Here is a 20,019-nt window from a genome sequence, read left to right as displayed (position 1 = left end):
TTCCACTTGTTTTGGGCTAGCTTAGCACAAGCTGTGCTCCTTACTTCGGCTCCTTACTTCGGCTTGTTTTAGAGGGGCCACCCATTTGTTGGCCTGAATTCATCAGGTCGCCCTGACTTTTAGTCATGCAATAACTAGATATTGCAAAAAAATTTTTTAAAATGTATCTACTGCTCTTGAAAGCCTTTAGGGCCATGGTATGTTAATGTTCATGCATTTTTGTATATGCATTAGCAGCTTCTGTGTTTCCCCTTCAATAAAACATCTAAGTCACACTGTCCCCCCACCCTACTTCCACTACCTCGCCTGCTGTCTACCGGCACCGAGAGTAACCTCTCACACCACAGCCTATTTTGAGTAGAAGGTGGGGTTGCATCTGGAAGGATGAACCAGGGGACCTCTTCCCCCCTTTTGGTTGTGCTGCAGCTGTTGCTTTCTATTGGCACAGGCAGCCAGGCAGTGACAAGGTTCCCAAGTTGCCACGTGGTCATATCTGCAAGTCCCTGCAACCTATTTCTTTTGTCCTCTTGCTGCTAAGCTGTAGGGGATTAGATGATTACCACATGCTTATCGAAAAATGCTTAATAAAGGTGAAAGCTGTAGAAACCTAAAACTTTGGTGCAGCTTTTTCACGACAGGTAGATATGAACAATGTACTCCCTGCTAACAGTGTAATTTGAGTAGTTATTAGGTACATGATTCTAGAGGTTAGGCATACAATGTGTCAACACAAATGTAATGAAACTGACAACACAAAATTCTAACCTAAGCTTTCAAATTGTGTATTCTCACCTATTTGCTCAGCTTTCTGTCATTCTAAGTGATTGGGTAGCTCTGCACAGTTGACAAAGTGAGATGGTTTTAGACAGGGAAAACAACATGAGGCAGTTAGGCTTATTTGGCTCTTTTCACAATCTACTAAGCACTTTACTACCATTCTGTTTGCTGTGAAAATGTGCTTTAATTATTTCACTGGTTGCATGACCACGCAATATCAATGTATATGTAAATGCTAGCCATGGAACCTGTACGATAAATATTTGTCAATGCTGGCAGGTAGGGCTGGCTGTCAAGGGCTGCAGTGCTGTGCACACATGCAAGTGTCGTATCCCAATGTGTCTCTATTATGTGAGGCGTACAAAGTATAGTACATACTGAAACATAGTCTCAACCGTCTTGCCAGTTTTCCTGCCCTTTAATTTGCACCAGAATGAAGAAACTTGTATGTGTGATTCTGCATTCAGCAGCTGTTAGGGTGTCCAAATGATTTCAAACTAATATGAGGCAGAGTTCTCTTAAAAGACTTAAGTGTAAACAAGTGGCACAGCCCATAAAAAGCGGAAAGAAAATGAATATTTCACCTGAAAAATCTCTCTGAAATTCAGTGTCGCATGAATCAAAGGTACTAATTTTGTGCATAATAAGTGAATTGGTAAGAGTATAGAAAAGAAGTGCTTGCTGTCATTGATTACAGGGCTCTTGTCTGAAGCAACAGTGGTGATTGCTTTTCTCTTTTCCAACGCAAGTTACCGACTTAAAGTAATGCTTTCTTAATTTAAAAAGGCCTGTATGCCAACAGGCATAAATAAGTACGGCAAGCACACATTTAGAATAACAAGAACTGGTAACTGCTACTTGTGCTGTCAAGCTTCTAACGTGATGGCCTTTTCCATCGGCTACACCGTAACTGTGCTTGTATCAGCAATGCCATGCCAGATTTTTTTCAGCGCAAAAGGCATGCACGTAATCCCTAGTGGAGAGACATACCAGCGAACACGACGGAACTGTGTCGTAGCTGTCCTGTCAGTTTTTCTGTCACCTGTCCCATGACACTGCAGTAGACAAAGCTCATGACAGGTTCTTCCGCATTTGGCAGTGGTAACATTTTCCACCGTCAGTCATCTGGTGGTGGGAGAGGAGGACCGAAACACCCGTTCTCTCTCCCCACGAAACAAAGCTAGGGCAGGCGGGTCGACGGCAGCCGCGTGGAAACGGCCATGTCGCACGCTGGCACTGCAGCAGTCTTTAAAAAAGAAAGTTGGTGTGAATTAAGGCAACTAGGGCGACGTTGCCTCTGGCACGGGTCCCAAGCTCTCTCTTACTGGGCACGGGTGTAGTTGCTGCATGGAGTGGCAGCCTCGCAACGTCCGCGAAATCCATACCTGCCAACTCTCCAGAATTTTCAATGGAGTTTACAAGTTTCAATAAATTTTGTTTGTGAAAAAGCTTTGCTTGTCAGACCCCTACTGCATCCTTGGAAGTCGTCTGACTGTGACCAAACAACAGAGAGGTACATGCTTCAGTTAATTTAGACGCATCCCAGGCAAAATTTAGCAACATTGTGACTTAAAGAGTGCGTTGGTTGTCAGTTTGTGCTGTTCAAACTTTCCACTGCTTGTGCGCTGCACGTAAGGATAAAGCATGGCTAATGAAGTGCACATGTGTCCTACAGAAGATACATGCTCAGGGCCAAACTTAGAAGAAAAAAAATGTCCCCACTTCAGGTGTTGTGTTCACCAAATTTTTATTACTTTAATGTTCAGAGGTTAACATGCATGAAATCTGTTGCCACTCTAGCAAAGCAGGCAACACCAGTAACTCGCAAGGTTGTGAATTACTGGTAGTTAAACATTCACCCAGCAGAGCGCTTCATTATGCAAGTACGATACTCTTTAGGGCTGTTTTACCAAATGGGTGCTTTTTCGAAATTTATTGTTTTTGGTGAAATTGTGCGGTTGCAAACTTAACACGCTAAAAAACAGCCAAAGGTGTGACAGCATTATATAGTGTGGTAATGAATTGGAAATACTTTTTGTGCAAGTTCTGAAACAGGCTGTAAGTTGACCTGAATCGCTAGCCTAATTACCACTAAATAGTTCCATAGGCACTTAAGCAGTGGGAATTCAGTATTCTACCTGTTCATTCTTTCCTGAAAATATTTTATTTTTGTTGTGTGCTAGCACACTTAATAAGGCATCTTGGTATGTCCATGAACACCTTTTATTATTACCTGACCTACAGGAGTTTCACTTGGCCTTTCTCTCTGCACACCTGTGAAAGTACAACTTCTTGGATTACACTAAGCAGTGACTGAAGTACTGCAAAGTTGCATTGTGAAGTTTGCCTTGACATTTAATGGCCTGAAAATACAATATAATCAATCAAAAGCTTTCGTGGTTTAAAGTCACTTCAAAGGCTGAATCTGTTGAATTTCGGTCGCCTCACTATTTTGGACCACTGAAAGGAAACATATACCTGCAGAGCATTCTACAGAGTGGGTCAAAATCATGTTAAAGGCACCGAAATGGAAGGCACATTGAAAGTTCTTGTTATGCGAGAGCCCCTAGTTTAGCTGTGCCTTGTTAAACATGCTATGCATCTCTTAAATGGACTGTAAATAGGAAAAGTAAGTTTAGATATAATTAATAATTACCTTTGTACAATACTGAAAAATACTGAAAAACCAAAGATAGGTGGTGATGCCTGCTTGAATGTTCCTGCACCAGCTCACATGTGATGTCGTAGACCTTGGCCGCATTTGCTCATGCCTATTTAACCTTTTATTGGTCAAGACTGATCTACACTGTATTCGAATAGGATACAAAAGCCAAGCACTTCAACTGGCAAGTTTCGAGAATGTGTACTGCGCTGTTAATGGTCGAAATACGAGAAACTTCTTTTAATTCCACAAAGTTGTCTTTTAATTCCACAAAGTTGCAGCATGAAATTACAAAATGAAACTTTGAACTTTTTTTTTGTCTGGTAATCGACCTTTTGTATTGTGCACAATGAAAAGTAATGTTTTGTAAGAATACTTTATCTGTCTGAACTGATTTAATGCTTCTATTTAGTACTAAGAGATTCGGGGTGAAAACAGCGAGGCATCCACTCTGTTCGACGTGTTCTCCATGTCGTCTGCCAGTGCCAGCCAAGAAGGCCAAGCTGAGCTGGCGAGGCAAGGGTGCTGTCAAAGCAGCAGCAGCTGCAGACATAGAAAGAGGCAGGGTGATCGCTAGGTTCGGGGGAGAGTGCGGAGACCTATTTTTGGAACTTGTCCCCCTCCGAGATGGTGCCGGTGGATGGCACAAAGAAAGAAGAAAAGCTTCCTGCAGAGCGCCGAGGGGAGAAGTGGAAGTGTGAAGTCTTGGAGCTGGTTAGCAGCTGGCAGCAGAGACACAGTCGATTTCTATTCACAAGCAAACAGCAGCAGGCTGACTAGAGTAAGATGTGTGTGCAGTGTTGCCTTCACACTCCGACCCTGTCCCCTGTTGGTGTTTGAGATAAGGTTAAGGTCGGGAGCTTCCTCTTGTGACTTGCTCTGCATATAGAACGAGGGCATGAAACACTCATCCAGCGTTAGTCATGCGTTTGGCCAACCGGATGCTTGGTTTGGAGCAGATTTAGTCACAACTTTGTGCTAGGGAAGGTGTTTCATACTTGATCTTGAGATAGAACTCCACACTGGAGAAAGCAAAGAAAGGCTTTTTCCTCCGTTCTCTTTTTTTTTTTTCCTCACATGTACTATTGGGGACAGAACTGTCCAGAACGCGGCTCCAACAGCTAGAGCAGGGGAAAACTGCATCGCTGCGCCGTGATGGTTTTCTTGGTTCGAGATAAAGCTTAGGTGCAAGCATGTACTCGCTGGCTGCTTCATGCGAGTTGCTCTTCACCCAGGAACCTTCTGCGAGATGCCGCTATTTGGGCATCGGCTGGGAGCATGACTTGCTTGTGATCCAGTTTATAGGCACATGGCACATGCGGTGTTATTGGCAGCGTCATTGTTTGTACCGCTTTCCCATTCCACAAAACCAATGTTTGATTGTCTGGGCACAGACGGCAAAAAGAGACTCGGTTAGCAACAAGAGAAAAAGAAAAGACGTTGCCATTCGATGCATGCTTGCTTAAGAGGGTATCGCGCCCGCTCGGCCAAAGCCATGACAAGTGCCTTGTCACCAGCGCTCCAGCACGCGCAGCAGACATGTTGAACCGATGTCGTCATAGCGCCATCTTGCGCAAGGTTCGTGAGCAAAGAGCAACTCGTGCGGAGGTGCCATCCAGCACACACTTGCTGGCAAGCGAGGATGCACATGCGCCCATTCTTGATCTCAAACCAGGCAAACCATCACTAGGCGGCACAGCAATGCAGTTTTCCCCTGCTTCGGCCGTTGGAGCCGCACCTTGGGCAGTTCTGTCCACGATAGTACATGTTTTTTTCTGCAAGTTGTTTTTCCCATGTTTATTTAAAAATTTCATAACCAGAAAGAACTGTACTGGCTGTTTAGGGTCCTGAAGGAAATTAACATAGGGCAACAAGTGCATTAGGAAACGCTTCTAATGTGCCATTATGTGTGTTTCTGTCACGTTTGTGTCTGTACACACATAAAGGCTTTCCTCGTGACACACAAGCTAGTCCAGGTGCAAACCTCGTGCATTGGTGCCGTGTTCCATGCTCTATGCTCGTCTTTAGCAATGCAGTTTCCGCATTGAGTTAACAGTAAAATCACATAGTTTGCATTTAAATATCTTTTTAGGAGGATAACGTGCTCTTTTTCTGTTGCTTGGCACAGCATATTTCTTTATTCTTACGTGATGTTGGGATTGTCGAGGGTTGCTACCCGAAATTCTACTTGGGATCCATGCAATTTTCTTTTTGATTCTTTAATAAATGGTCAGTGCTTTGGATAGTGGGTACCTGTAAACTGTACATCGAGTTAGAAAGATCTTGTTCACCAGAATTGCAGTGTCGGTGAGTTATCTTTTTGTCGGCAGAGGCATCATGGGCCGATATTTGCAAGAGCGGCAAGCGAACTCACCATTTACTCGCAGAGATAAGAAGAGCTTATCACTGTGCTTGTCACTCAGCCTGGACATGCCGTGAAGTGTGTTTATGTGGAGGCCCGCACGATATCGAGCAAACAAACATATGTATGCTGGAAACGGGACGGACTTAAGGGTTGTGCAGCAGCAGAGCACAGTGAATTATCAGTAAATGCTGATAGACGTAGATCGCACAAGGTGTCCTTTTTGATAAGCATACTGTGAAAACAGTTCCTGGTTGCAACTTCCTCTTTCTAGCTGCCCTTTCAGAAAAGCTGCTAGATGGCATGTTCACTCTGCAACACATCTCCAAAAACAGTTCCGATTCTTGTTGTCCAGTGTGAATGCAACCCTGCAACTCTTGACAGCATGCCAAGGAATGTGTTTATCAAAGACTGAAGTTGGTGTTGTTCCTAGTGTAAACACGTCAATGAGCAACAAAAATATGATCTTCATTTCCTGCGCATGGCTAACCTCATGGTTGGCTAGACTGTGCTGCCTGCAAGCTTTTCAGATGGAAGTATTTGCCTTTAGTTGTTTTAAATATGTACATAGTAAACTGTGTGCACTGTATGATTGGTTGATCACTGGTTGGTTGACTGCAGTAAAATCTAGCCTGGTTTCTACACTTCTTTCTGTCACAAGACACAGCTTTGAGCCGACATTTTCAGAGGACTTGAGGACAACATGCAGTGATGCATAGCACATTTTGGTGTTCCTGCATGGGAAGACTTGGAAAACTGCAAAAAAAAATATTTCTCTATGCCTAGGTTATGTTGGGTTTCTTGATGCGCAAAGTTATACTGAAATGTAGCTGCAATCTTCCTTGTCACAAAATTAAAAGCACTTGTGCGGTGCATTTCGGGAATTCTCAATACCACATGCAGTTTCAAGTTTTGTTAGGATTGAATCCACAGCATTTCAATTTTTGCTCTGGCAAGAGCATAGCACATGCTCCAGTCACTAACCACATGCTCCAGTCACTACCGTGGCATGGTAATTCAGTGGTCTCACTGCAGAGTGCAAGGGTGTGGGTTCGATTAGCAGCTATTGTGGCTGAATCCTGATAGGGCAATTAACAAACTGTCCTGTGCGTTTGAAACTAATCTGAGAACTTCTGCTACAGTGTCACACATAGGTGTAGCAGGTGTAGCCAGCACTTATAGATTACTGTGTTTATTGCCGTACAGTGTGCAACTCCTCTCTGGCTGCTGCACTCGTCAGACAATGAAACCTGTAGTGTGCACAGCAACGTGGTAGATAAATGAGTGAAGTCTTGCGAGACATGGCCTCTGATAAGATTACATGCACGCACACATGTGCCTATACACACACATGCATACACTGTTCCAAGACCAGTCCTTGTTTGCTATTCAGTGGCATGCACTACAGACTTTGCTCAGTGGCTGCAAAAGTAAACAGAAAATGGTGCCACATTTCCAGAGTACTCTCAAGGCAGAGTTTGAAAACTGACAAAGTATTTTGGTGCTGTTGGTGTAAGTTTGGCACATTTTAAACTAGTAGGCAAATTAGTGCAGATTTCATGCAAGAAATCTGAGACTTCCACAGGCAAGTGAACTGGCATGAAATTATTTTGTAATAATAATAAAAAAAAAAGTCGGTAAAAATATAAAAAATGAGAAATATTACTTTGCAAAAATTATTTATGTGGTGCATGTTGCATTCAATACCCACAAAATTATTTATTTTTCTTGTTGCCTGCATAGTTCCATATCTTATGTGTGGAGCCGTCAACGGCACTAAATTGTCATGCCTCCTGCTTCCCGTACCTTCTCTGTGCAGATGTGCCAACGGACTGGTCAGACCACGCTCTCTGGTGGCCCGAGCAGAACATATGGCTCACGCGGACAAAGTCCACGCTCGACCAGTGCGGTGTCATGGCCGACGCCCTGCTGCACTTCACACCCATGCACAAGACATTGCGCGTCCAGTTCCCCGACCTGCGCATCATGGATGTTCGAACGGATTTCTCCGTCAAGACTTTCTCATCTGTTGTCAAAGTCTGCAAAGAGCTAGGCAGGCACCCTTTTTTTCCTTTTTTTTTTGTTCTCTTAGCAGGACATAAAAGCAACAACAACTTATGTTTGGTCTAGGCAATGAAGCGTGTTTATTAAGAAGCTGGCATAAGCTAATGAGGATAACCAGTACAAGTGGGATGCCAGGTGAAGCAGCCATGCACAAGTTAATAAGATTTGTTCATAGCTTACATCCCTTTTCATCCTGTTCATTGCAGCGCTAATGAAGTTCCTAGAAATTTTTGTGCCTTAGACAGATGTGCCATGTAAATTATTGTCCTTTGATTGAAAGGCACTATCTTGAATCTTGTTGCTACAATCATGTTGCAAATAAAGAAAGGTATTTCTACATAAAATACAAGGCTCACAACACACACAAGGCCAGAAGCTCTTCAGTCACTTGGTTTTTAACAGTGTAAGCTTTTAATTATGTGTATGTATACTTTTGTACATCTACTTTTAAAGTCCTTGTTAAGCAGGAATGTGCTGAGAAACAGACATCGCCACTCTACAGCCAATAAGCAAATTAACACAGCAACTCACAAGTTGCTTTATGCATTTGTGTCAAGAATGGTGCTGTTCATTAGAAGAGTATATAATTGAACTGGCATAATGCACTAATGTGAACCGAGTCCTTTTGGAAACCTAACCGTGTGTTGCATTTCATGTTTTCTTCAGGCATCCGGCACCCCGAGGAGATGTCCTTCTGTCGACCACTGGTGAATGAGCACCTCAAGCGCAACTATCGTGCTGTCGGCTGCAGCCCGCGCCAGCGTCCCAAGGAAGGCACTGACAGCATCCAGTTCAATCGTTCAAAAGCCAATGACAGCAACGGCTCACTTGATGGTGCTCTCGGACCGGCCCACAACTCGGTCAGAGGCTTTTCATGATTACTTCCCTTCTTTCAATTAGTATTGCGTAAATTGTTGCTGTCATATTTTCCAGTCTGTTGCCTACGAGTGCATGGACTTATTAACGTTTGAAATTTTTACATTTACTAATCAGACAAGCAAAACTGGCTCTACAGTGATCTTTGATTCATAAATATATTTTCAGCTGACATTTGTGCCTTTATACCAATTAACTGCCAAATTCGTGCCTGTATACCATAGACAGGAATATTTGATAAATACATCACATGACAGCTATAAGCTATAGGAAAAATCATGGTAGGTTAGATCATCTCAGCTGTCTCAGGTTATTGTAAAGTTAGATGATGAGGTTTCTCAGGAAATCACCAGGTTAGACCATCTCAGCTTTCTTGCTAATGCTGCATTATTTTCCTGTTCAGCTCTTCTAACATTCTTTTGCTAATGCATAAGCAGCTGCCAGTGTTGACAGTTCAATTTCTGAGCTCTGCAAAAATAAAATGCCATGGCCACGACAAAACTAGAGCAACATTTTTGTGGGCCGTAGGTCACCTAGTGCATGTTGTAGTAGAGCCATTGCCTCACTGTCATGTGAGGTGGGTATGCTAGGAGGCACATTATTGCATTGTGCTAAAGTGAAACTAAAAGGGATGAACTATTTACGTGTTTGGAAGCCTTGTTTGTGTGATGTACGAAATGTTACGAAAATCGACCTGTTTAAAATGGCTTATGAAAGCAGTTTAGGTCAAGAAAATAGAATTCTTTCACAGAGCTTTTACAAAAAGTTATTTTTGCAAAAGAGTTATTACTGGCACCTGAGCTGACGTCTGCTGTTATGTACTGTCTTGTTTTGTGCGATTTCTACGATAACATAGAAGAGTTGTTAGCGGCACCTGTGCTGTAGTCTGTTCCTATGCCATTTCTACCAAGAGGAACCATCTGTTCTTGCCCTTTTCCCACCTGTGCACAGTAGAAAAATAGAGCACACTTGCTACGGCATACCTCTCTGCATTTATTTTAATAAAATCTCCCTCTGGTCCGCAGTCGGTGACACACTGGAACACATCGAGCTTCAACAATGGGATCCCGCCAGGCCTGAACGGGAGCTACCTGACTCCCGACAACAGCTTCAGCTCCCAGTATGAGCTTCCCCTCGCCCAGAGCCCCAACAAGCCGCCACAGGACATCAAGGCAGCCCTGCTCAGGCCCAAGAGTCTCGTCGAGAGGGCACGCCTCAACGCTGGGTGAGTGACTGAGTGCATTTGCATTCTCATCACTCACTTGCAAGTCTCTGCTCATCATGTTCACGAAGTTATTTGATGCTTGCAATTAATTCTTAGTGACGTGAGCCCCCCCCCCCTCTTCTTGATGTTATTGTCACTGAAAGGACAACAGCACCTGCTGAAATCTCCTTTTCTTTTTTTTTCTTTCGTATTCATGATTGTTGGAGCTAGAAAATAACACTTGGGAGCTTATGTAAATTTAGTGCAAGTGATGGAAAAAAGAGTACTAGGTTATGCTCAGAAAATAGAAATACTTCATAATCAAGAACATACCTTATGGTGGCATGCTCTCTAGTGACTTGTTTTGCAACCTTGAAGAGGACAGACTGGCAATGCTTTTTCACAATCTTTTGTATTATTTTTCCTGTTTCTTCCTGTACTCATAATAAACATTTTACTAAAACAATCTTAGGTTTTACGTGGCGCTTCTCTATATTTTATTTTTGCTTTTGTTACTTGGTTTCCTTTATGAAATATTTTTATATTCATTTTAAGAACCAGACGTTCTGCTCCAAGAAGTGGTGCCCAGCTTCAGCTGAACTCGCTGCTAGCAAACAGTTCGAGCATGAACGATGTGCCCAATGACCTCTTGGCTTTTCTTTCTCCATTCTCAAAGCACCTTTCTCACGTCTTAATTTTTGTTTTCCCTTTTGCTTTTCTTCTTTCTCCTATGAAAGCAAACACGGGTGTGTGTCCTCTCCAAAGAAACTAAGCGCCAGCTCAAGCTGTCTTCTGTCATTCTTCCCTACTGATTTATGTGCTGCAAATAACGCAAACGACAGCAGTGATGATGGCAGCATGCAGCGTTTTAGCGGCCGCACTTCCCGAGTCTTTGGGGAGTGGTCTGGCACACTGGGCAAAGACCACAGGCTGGACGAGGTTTAAAGATGTCTGGGGGGCGAAAAGAAATAAAGAAAAAACCACATGTTTGCCTGCCAGCACACAAGCATGGCCCTCTGGAATTGGATCGAGGCCAGCTGGCATGGTTGGTGCGAAAACAAAGAGCAGAACGGGAGCAACCGGAGAAGAAAAAACGAAAAATGCCGTGACGAGTTCGGGCAGGTTTGCTGTCTTGGCACCTTTTCCCTCTTGCTCCACTTTCTCTTGCTTCTTTAGTGTCGTGACAAAGATATAAGCACAATGTTTAGTTAGCTAATGAGTTCGAGCTGTTGGAAACACCGTGTCCAGAAAGAGCCAGGGATTAGCGAAAAAGCAAAGTAAATTTCGTGCCTGTTCTTGGCGAAAGCATGCTTGTACACTCTTCTGGCAGGTCTGCAAAATAAGCAGCGCTGAACTATGCAGGTCAAGGCAACATGCATGCAAGCTTTGCAGGAAGTGAATCATCAGACGACTCCATAGCTCAATCTCTAGAGACGCCTTGTCTGTTATGTAAATATATTGGCATTGCCAAGAGCCTGCACTGTAGGATGAAAGCACAAGCCTGCTGAACTTTATTTGAGTATTGCTCCCACCAACTGTGAGCTTATTAGCAGTAACAGCAAGACTCTCCTTATGAATGTAACAACCACAGCAAAATAAGAGCTTTCGGGATGAAACACATACCAGAGTGGACTCAAGAAAAAAATGAAGAAACACACCAAAGCTATGACTAACCAACCGGCCTTTTGTTCAGTGAGGCATAAGCCAGGATAAAAGCCGAAAGGAAAGCCACCACGGTTTCGACACCCTCAATGCTGCGACTTATTTAAGTTGAAAGTGTAATGTCTTTTCTTTCTTCGGAGTGATTGGCACTATTCTGGCCAGTTGTCAAATACCTCAGGAGTAACGAGCCGAGCCTAGCGCAGTTCAATGGAGAAGTTGCGCTTGTTGGTGTTCCCTGGAAGGGTCTCTTTCAAGAAAAAAGTCCGTCGTATCTGTACATCTATCCGAGCAACTCGTGCATGAAAGACAGGGAACCTGTATAAGGGAGTACTCACATCCTTCAAAAGTACTACATGTCTGTTTTGCCACTGCCCGAAGTATACCAAAGACTTTATGTACGCCTCACTATATTGAGTGCGATTCCTTCACCATAAATAAGATTTGTACAGAGACCTGCGTTCTGCTTTTAAAATTATAAATGGTAAACTGTACTGCACAAGCGTACCTGTACGAACAAATACTACTATGCGATACCCAGAAAATTTTAGCCGATTTGGGCCCCTCCAACTGACGTGGAGCCGGCGAAATACGGCTGATGGACATTTAATACCGACCATGCCGCCACACGAAAATTGTTGCGGATTTGCCCTAAAAGCTCTGCTGAAAAAAAAAAAAGAATTTAAAGCTATTGAGAAGGCACTGTTATGTCTTCCCTGCCTGGACTCTTGGAGATGACAGCCCTCGTCTGTTGCGTGCAGGTGGCTGGACTCGTCGCTGTCTCTGATGGAGCAGGACGTGCGGGAGTTTGACCTGCTGCAGCTGCGTTACAAGTTCTACTCATTCTACGACCTGAACCCGCGCAAGGATGCTGTGCGCATCAACCAGATCTACGAGCAGGCACGCTGGGCCCTGCTCACTGAGGAGATCGACTGCACCGAAGAGGAGATGATGCTCTTTGCTGCACTCCAGGTGGGTACCGAACTGCCATTAGTTGGTCAACCTTTGTGTCTAAAAAAAAACAACTTGGTGCAGTTATAACCGCAGGGCGAAGCATTGACAGGGATAGAAATTTATTAGAATATTACCATAAACTAAGGCGTGTTTTTTTATGGGCACGGCTGCACCCTTACGTCGGACATGGTGGCATTTGCTTCCTGCTCATGAACTGCAGGGTCTTGTCGACACTTTCGCTTTGCCTTAGCCCTGCCTTGGTGCCGTCAGTGTTGTACTGCAGTGCTTGCTACACACACAGCTAGCATTGCACCACTTCAACTGCCCTCTGGGGCACTGCGTTAGGCTAAGTGTTTGAAGACGCAACATGAGACAAGCTTTGGGTAGCGAGGAAGCAGGAGGGGTGGGCTTCTTTTGATTACTCTTTACCCTGAATAAAAACATGCAACAAGCACTTCCACAGGCGAGGCACACCGGTTTCGCAGAGAGGCGACGCGGGCTTTTAGGGTTAGCATTGCAATTGGTATATCGCAGGCCATTCCTCAGCATGAGCTACTTTGACATTCGTGCTTAAAACTTAAGTAAGCATTTGTGCATTGAACGCAACCTTTGCAAAACAAATAGGTCAATTCCCATTTTTCACAATCTCTGGAAGTCGTCTCAGGCTTGCAGTTTTTAGATTAGATTCAGATGGGCATATCTTACCGTATTTACTTGCATAATGATCGCACCCCTGAATTTTGTCGTCAAAGTTCGATTTTTTTCTTTCCCTTGTAATGATTGCACCCTGAACTTGTCGCAGCGATATGTCATGTGCCAAGTCTAGCTAATGATGATCGCGCTTACCATCTGTCGAATGCTACGCGAATGACTCTTGAAGACATACCGAGCGGTCTGCATGCACCCAACATTCTTAAGCAGGCGCCCCATTTCATTCCTGTCACCACTTTCAGCACTGCCATGAAAAAAAAAAAGCTACAACCAAACTTGCCTCGGCTTTATTATTTGTAGGCTTCATAATAGTTTTGGTCAACAACAACAACATAAAGGGTGCCTTTTTTCTCGTCTGCACTAGTGGGCACGCAACAAATCGCGAGCGGCAATGATAGTGGCCACGTTTACACTGATGTGTTAGAAGTGTACCCTATTCATACGCAGACGCTTGTAACACAGCTAAGATATTCGCCCACTTTTAGTGGAAACATGCCGCATTAGGATAGCAGTGAAGACAAATGCCGCAGTTTCCGCAGCATGCTCGCCATGTGTTTCTATGTCACTGGCAGCTAAGCGCGCCCATGTCTGCTTCTGTCCCCTCAAAGTGGACATGGCTACGTTATTGTTGCAAAATTGCCGATATTAACAATATCATTCATTACTGATACAGAAGAAACTGTTTCAATGCGTGTAGTACTCGCAAGAAGAAAAATAGTCTAATTCGGTGCGTTCGGCTTGCTTCGCCGGCCGCCATTTTTGTTTTGGTGTCCCGCACTGACAGCCGCCTGCTTGTCATCTCGTAGCAAATGCGGGATGAAAAAAAGAAAATGTTTCTTTTCGTGGGAAATTTAACCCGCGTAATGATCGCACCCCTGAATTTGCGTCAATTTTTTTTACAAGAAAAGTGCGACCATTATGCGAGTAAATACGGTATATTTAATATTATCGACATATCGAGCTATATTGTTATATCCAGGATCAACTGCAACACTTCTTCGTGAACACCAGAAATTCAGAAAAAAAAAAAGAAAAATGTGCGGCTAAATACCAAGCCATAGTTCTAACTGCAGGCCCTGGCATATTTACCACTCACTTATGCCAACTACAGCGAGTTTACTTGTTGCTAAGCAGGGATGTTTTGCTTGATACTACAATTGCTTCTTGACTTGCTGATGGCATTCAATTGCCAACCACAATGTCACTTGTTTGAGTCCTGGCTACAGCGGCAGTATACCGATGGAAGTGGAACGCAAAAGTGCTGGCGTAATGTGCTTTAGGTGCATGTTACGGGTGCATGATACTGGAAGCCCCAAATGGTCGACGTTACATCTCCTGCAGATTGTGTTATGCCCTTGGGACGTTAAGACCCTGCAGCTGTATTGGAATCAATCAACAATCACTTTTTCTTGGAGAAAGTGTAGAGTATAGACTCGTCAAGTGAAAAAATGGAAAGTGGCGCTTGACGTGGCTTTCTCGTGTACGCACCCAGCTCCAAGTGAACCTGCAGGCCAACAGCAGCCAGCCTGACTTCTCACAAGGCGAAGACGACATCGATGCTGCCCTGACCGATCTCCAGGTGACCTTGGAAGGCAGTGCCATCGCGAGCGAGACTTCCAACATCACCCAAGTGCCTGAGCTGCACAGCTATCTGCGATTCCTCAAGTGAGTCACGTCTCTTTCTGCCCACTGACTGGCCTTGCTTGGTGCAGTGAACCAACACTGGCATTCTTACTTCTTCCGTTTGGTTGACTGAATATATCAATTTTCTTGTGTATTCATGCTACAAGCTGGAAGTTCTTATGGAATGTCAATTTGCACAAACTGCCAACCTAACAAGGTTCTTGATCCTGAAAATGTTGGATGACTCCAATATTTGCTCTCACATCTATGCTAGCACCTTCCTGTATGATAATGGTTATCACAATATTAAAAATTTTTTGTTCCACTGCTCATATCATGGTCCTTAGCTTTTCTTTCAGGTTTCTCCTTTAATGCAATACTTTGGCTTTAGTAACTGCAAGAGCGCCCTGAAACACCTCCAAAGGCTGTAGTACTATTCAATGTTACATGATGCACTTGTACTTAACAAATACGATTTCACAATTCCAAATAGAAAGTTGCCTTTTCTGGTACAGCCTCACTCTTCTCCACCCAATTAGTATACTGTTGATTCTTTAAAGCATCTGTTTCGGTCAGAGAGAGCAAGAGACTTCATCCAGGCCATTATGTTTGCTTATGTCTGTAGTCTCAACTTCCAACTAATATTAAACACATTTTAGTTGTACTAGTTGCTTTACAACAATATTTTTATCTTCACGAAAGTTGAATCTGCAACTGTGCTGTGCAGGCCCAAGCGATTCACGTTGAAAGGCTTCAAGCGCATGTTCTTCATCTTCAAGGAGACACGCATGTGCATCTACAAGTCGAGGGAAGAGTACGAAGGCGGTGGAAGCCCCTCGTACGTCATCAACCTCAAAGGTAGGGGGGGCCGCCATATTTAGTTTCGTGCTCTCGCGAAACTTTAGCACCCGGATAATTTCTTTGTAATACTGCGTGAGCTTTAATAGGTGCCTAATAAGCAATATTGTATTGTTGACAATTTATGTGTATACAAAAAATATGACACTGACCGTTATCCACTAAGCTGCTCTCTTCAGTGTGCCACAGTTTCATCATCTTATCATATTGCAGTGCTCACAGCAGCAAAAACATGCACAAAAAATGAAGAAAACGAGGCACCTATTCCAATTTTGTTTTTGTTTTTCATAGCTCATGCGGTAGTAAGTAATAGCAGATGTGCAATTTTCTCTTTTCTCTCTCCTAGCATTGAGAGCTTACAAAAAGTGAGGATACTAGCATGCTGAAAAGAATAGCCTAGCAACTGGTGGCGGTGCATTCGGTGCATGTTTTTGACTATTCTACTCTCTGAAACATTGTGCTGGCATGATTGTACCATATTATTAAAATAAATTGGCTCGCTGCACATGTGAGATCGTCGTGTTGCCACTCAACTGGCTTTTATAGCTTCACCTTCCTGTGGTACAGGTAAGAAGTGATAGCTATTAATAGCTGCAGAACTGTGACAGGCAAAATGATATAATTTATCGGAATAGCAATGTGAGCAGCAGAATATTAATAAGCAGGTTTGAAATACGTTTGGGAGTCAATGCTTGTGTGATGCCTAGCGACTTTTAGTAAGCCAGCTTGCACAACTCTCTTGTTTTCGCAGGCTCTGAAGTCACGCCTGATGTGTACCTCGCCCAAGGCAAGTACGGTATTCGTCTTGAAGTGCCTGGCCCCGAGGGAATGACCGAATACTGGCTCCGCTGCGAAACGGTAGGCACTGATTAGCTCAGCTCTGCTCTTAACAAACGATGGCGCCCGTAAGACCTGCTAAAAATAGTAAAACTATCACATTTGCAGTTCTTCACGGGCTACAAATTGAAAATTTTTGACAATTTATCCAGAAGCTTTTGCTCCTATTTGTTTTTCTCGAGATATTACTACAAGTTTTATGTTATCAACACTTCAGCCTTGGCCAACTTGGTTGGGATTCCAAGCAGTTTACAGATGCTCAACAACCTCATCTTGAGCTGTTGAGTTCGAATTAATGGCTTGGGTTCATTGTTCGCACAGACCTATGAAGCTACAAGTTCATCAAGTGTCAGTTGTGAATTTGGTATCTGTTGTCAAGAGGCCTTGGGTTGGAATTACTGCATTGTTGTCAGTTTTTTTGTCTTGTTACCCAGTCTGTGTTATCTTTCCTTGCCTGTAGCTGAAGTCCTAGGCACGTGAAAGGCGTGAGAACTGTAGAACAGTGATGTTGCAAGGGAGTCGAAGGCTGAGCTTGATCCATGATGATTGCTCTTGACAATGTAAACAGAAAGTGCTTTGTGGTCTTTTTGCCCACATTGCTTTTTTTTTTGTTGCAACACAGACATGTGCATTGCTAGATTGAGGAGGGTTTCAACACCAGAAAACTTTTTTAGGGCAATCAAGTCCAGCACTAAGAAAAAAAAAAAAAAGAACACAAAGGCCACTTACCAAGTCAAAAGTTTATTGATATTTCAGGACTCATATGGGATCGAAATTCTTACATTCTTGTAAGGAACCTGTATGGGTTCCAAAATGCTAATTAACTTTTCACTTGGTCAGTGACTAGAAGCTTTCGTGTTTTTTTATTAAATGCTATCTTACCGGATGAGTTTTTCTCGAACACTTGATACTTGACTAGGTTTGGTACTCTAGTGAAAATACAATTTTCCTTTCACATCTTCCAAGATCCGTGCACCACAACTTCTAGATTACAGCATATTTAAAGCGAAGCTTTCTTTAGCTAATCTGTTGGGTTCGTTTTGCAGTGGTTACCTTGTCTCTCTCAAGCACAGTGCGCAAAACGCTAAGTGCAATAGATTGAGTGCATCAATTACACCAAGCAATGTGCTCGCACGGAAGTGTTTACAGGCAGTATTGTGGTACAAATCCTAGTGGCGTTGAGATGAGACCACCAGAGATGCCTGCGTAGACTTCTGAATAAGCGGAGTGGAAAGCCGAAAGAGAATTCAGTGCAATGCAACAAGCAGTGGGTATCAGCATCCGCGCAAATGCCTAGAAAGCTTTGCATTCTCCCAATTCAGACCTGCGCAATTTCTTTTGAGGTCGTGTGGTTTCCTCTGGGGACCGTGTGTTGATAAGGTGTGCGTGTGCTTTCCAGGAGGACCAGTACGCCCAGTGGATGGCTGGCTGCCGGTTGGCGGCCAAGGGAAAGACCATGGCGGACGCCTCGTACGAGGCCGAGGTGCACTCCATCCAGCAGTTCCTGCAGCTGCAGAGGCCCGCACCTGCCCCAGCACTGGTGCCGTCTCAGCTTGACATTGACGTTGAGGACTTTGTCGCGCCCCGCTTCATCAAGAAACTAAAGAGCAAACAGGTGGGCATGACGGATCCTGTTGGGTGCACTTGTGCTAAGCTTTACAGGAAGCCAGTAGAATTTGGCAAGTCGTCTAATGTGAAAGCAGATGACTGGTGGCCTCTTAGCACCACAGACTGGATGCCAAGAGAAAGAAAGCGCAGTCGAGGACGACAGAAAATTAGGTGGTGTGTTGAGATCAGAAAATCTGAAGTCATAGGCTGGAGTCGACCGACACAAGGCAGGGGTAATCAGGGATTGCTGGGAGAGTCCTTCATCCTTCAGTTCACATAATAGGATGATGATGATAGAAAGAAACACCTGTATGCTCAATCCTCATGTCCTGAATATTTTTCTTCTTTATTTTTTATCCCATGCGACATATGTGCATTTTCATATCACCAGGTGGATGCTACAGGCCGTTACCAGAGCGAGCTATGCAATATGTTATAAAGGCTGGGCATGACTACCTTTTAGTGGCACATGATTATAAGTGCACTTTATAATTTATGCATATATGTACGAGAAGTTGACGTCACCGTGCGCATGAGAAATTGTTCATGGAACAGCCCAATGTGGAGGTGCTAACGAGTCTAAAATAAGATTGTCTATAGGCCATCACTGGTCGTTACTTGTTTCCATGATCTTCTGACAGCACTTTATCACTTTATCAGTAGTGTTGCGTGTAGCAGGTTATGTCATTCCCCAAGCTTACCCACTGCACGGTACAGTGCTAGAAGCCATTGCTGTGCGGTGCTGTCAGCATGCAGCTTCACAGTGTGCAGCCTAAAGCTTTACTTAGTACTGTATCTGTAAACAAATGTTTACTGATGCAAAGACCAGCGGCATCTTGAGCAGTAGTAACAAAGTATTGTGCTGCTTCACTGTGCAATGCCAAAGAACGGCAGTACAGTGCCTTAACTTGAAAAGAAACTTGGTTTACCCAGTGATCTACAGAATGGTACTTTCTGCAGGAATCCGCAAGGTGTTTCAAGCTGTGCTGATTGGGGTAGTCAAGTACAGTTGAGCTTCATTATGATGAAGTCACATACAGCCCATATATATTTTATTCACTATAAGCATATATATTTTTACATGCTGACATTGGTGACCAACATTTTAGATTTACTTTGTTCTGTGTTCATTATTATTGAGGTTCGACTGTAATTTGACCTTGTGCTTTAGCTCAGTTGAGGGGCCAATTGTTCCTCTCTAGTGGAAGCTCAGTGTTGAATTCTACTACTAAGCGTCTTGCTTTTCATGAGACTGAGCTGGCATCCCTTGTAGCATTATGCAACAGTTTGATAAGAAATTGACATTCATTTGTTGGAGTTGACTCTGGCTGCAGAATACAGGTTGGCACAGCAGTTGGGATCTTTGTGTTGACCCACGTGCTTCTGATCTTGCGCGGTGTCATAGCAGAATGCTGTTATTGCATGCAGGCCATTGTTCAAAGGATTGTCGAAGCGCATGGGAACGTCAAGGACCTCAGCCTCGTAGATGCCAAGATGAACTTCATCAAGGCCTGGCAGGCGTTGCCCGAGTTTGGCATCTCACTCTTCGTTGTACGCTTCAGTGGCAGCAAGAAAGAGGTGCGTTTTCATTGCTCACATGGTTTGGTTTTACCACACCTCCCGAGAAACCTGCACTGTGAGAAATGCTATAATCGAGAGCTTTCACAGCAGTTCCAAACGTCGAGAGTTTTTAACGTACACAGAAATCTTGGCAGTGAACATTCTTGCATTCTTCCCACAAGGCTGACACCCTGTTCGCTCTTAATCGCAGGTTTTCTCAACAATTTCAGTTTTCTGTAAATATCAATGTGCATGCTCTTTGCA

General features: G+C 43.8%; 2 protein-coding genes across 7 annotated transcripts in view; one reads left to right on the top strand and one right to left on the bottom strand.

Annotated features, from left to right (window-relative positions):
* The window catches only part of LOC142588341 (hydroxyacyl-thioester dehydratase type 2, mitochondrial-like), a 47,896-nt gene that overhangs the window by 20,378 nt on the left and 7,499 nt on the right, over window positions 1-20,019 (bottom strand). Inside the window, exon 5 of one of the 4 annotated variants that reach the window (XR_012829703.1) lies at window positions 7,608-7,778. The exons of 2 other annotated variants lie outside the window; for them this stretch is intronic. The gene's annotated coding sequence lies outside the window, so the exon portion shown is untranslated. Of the gene's footprint in view, window positions 1-7,500; window positions 7,779-20,019 lie in introns of those variants that run through there. One more of the 4 variants, XM_075699965.1, reaches the window with a different exon arrangement.
* The window catches only part of LOC142588332 (unc-112-related protein-like), a 30,190-nt gene that overhangs the window by 7,240 nt on the left and 2,931 nt on the right, over window positions 1-20,019 (top strand). For all 3 annotated transcript variants that reach the window (XM_075699946.1, XM_075699947.1, XM_075699945.1), the window contains exons 3-11: window positions 7,621-7,854; window positions 8,532-8,725; window positions 9,767-9,966; window positions 12,366-12,576; window positions 14,762-14,934; window positions 15,620-15,750; window positions 16,502-16,608; window positions 17,987-18,202; window positions 19,624-19,773. In XM_075699946.1, the coding sequence (XP_075556061.1) occupies window positions 7,621-7,854; window positions 8,532-8,725; window positions 9,767-9,966; window positions 12,366-12,576; window positions 14,762-14,934; window positions 15,620-15,750; window positions 16,502-16,608; window positions 17,987-18,202; window positions 19,624-19,773 (1,616 nt within the window). The remainder of the gene's footprint in view (window positions 1-7,620; window positions 7,855-8,531; window positions 8,726-9,766; window positions 9,967-12,365; window positions 12,577-14,761; window positions 14,935-15,619; window positions 15,751-16,501; window positions 16,609-17,986; window positions 18,203-19,623; window positions 19,774-20,019) is intronic.

This window comes from Dermacentor variabilis, chromosome 7 (genome assembly GCF_050947875.1).
Source record: "Dermacentor variabilis isolate Ectoservices chromosome 7, ASM5094787v1, whole genome shotgun sequence".
Lineage (NCBI taxonomy): Eukaryota > Metazoa > Arthropoda > Arachnida > Ixodida > Ixodidae > Dermacentor > Dermacentor variabilis.
Note: the sequence above shows the minus strand (reverse complement) of the source record. Positions and strands in the feature narration are given on the sequence as shown.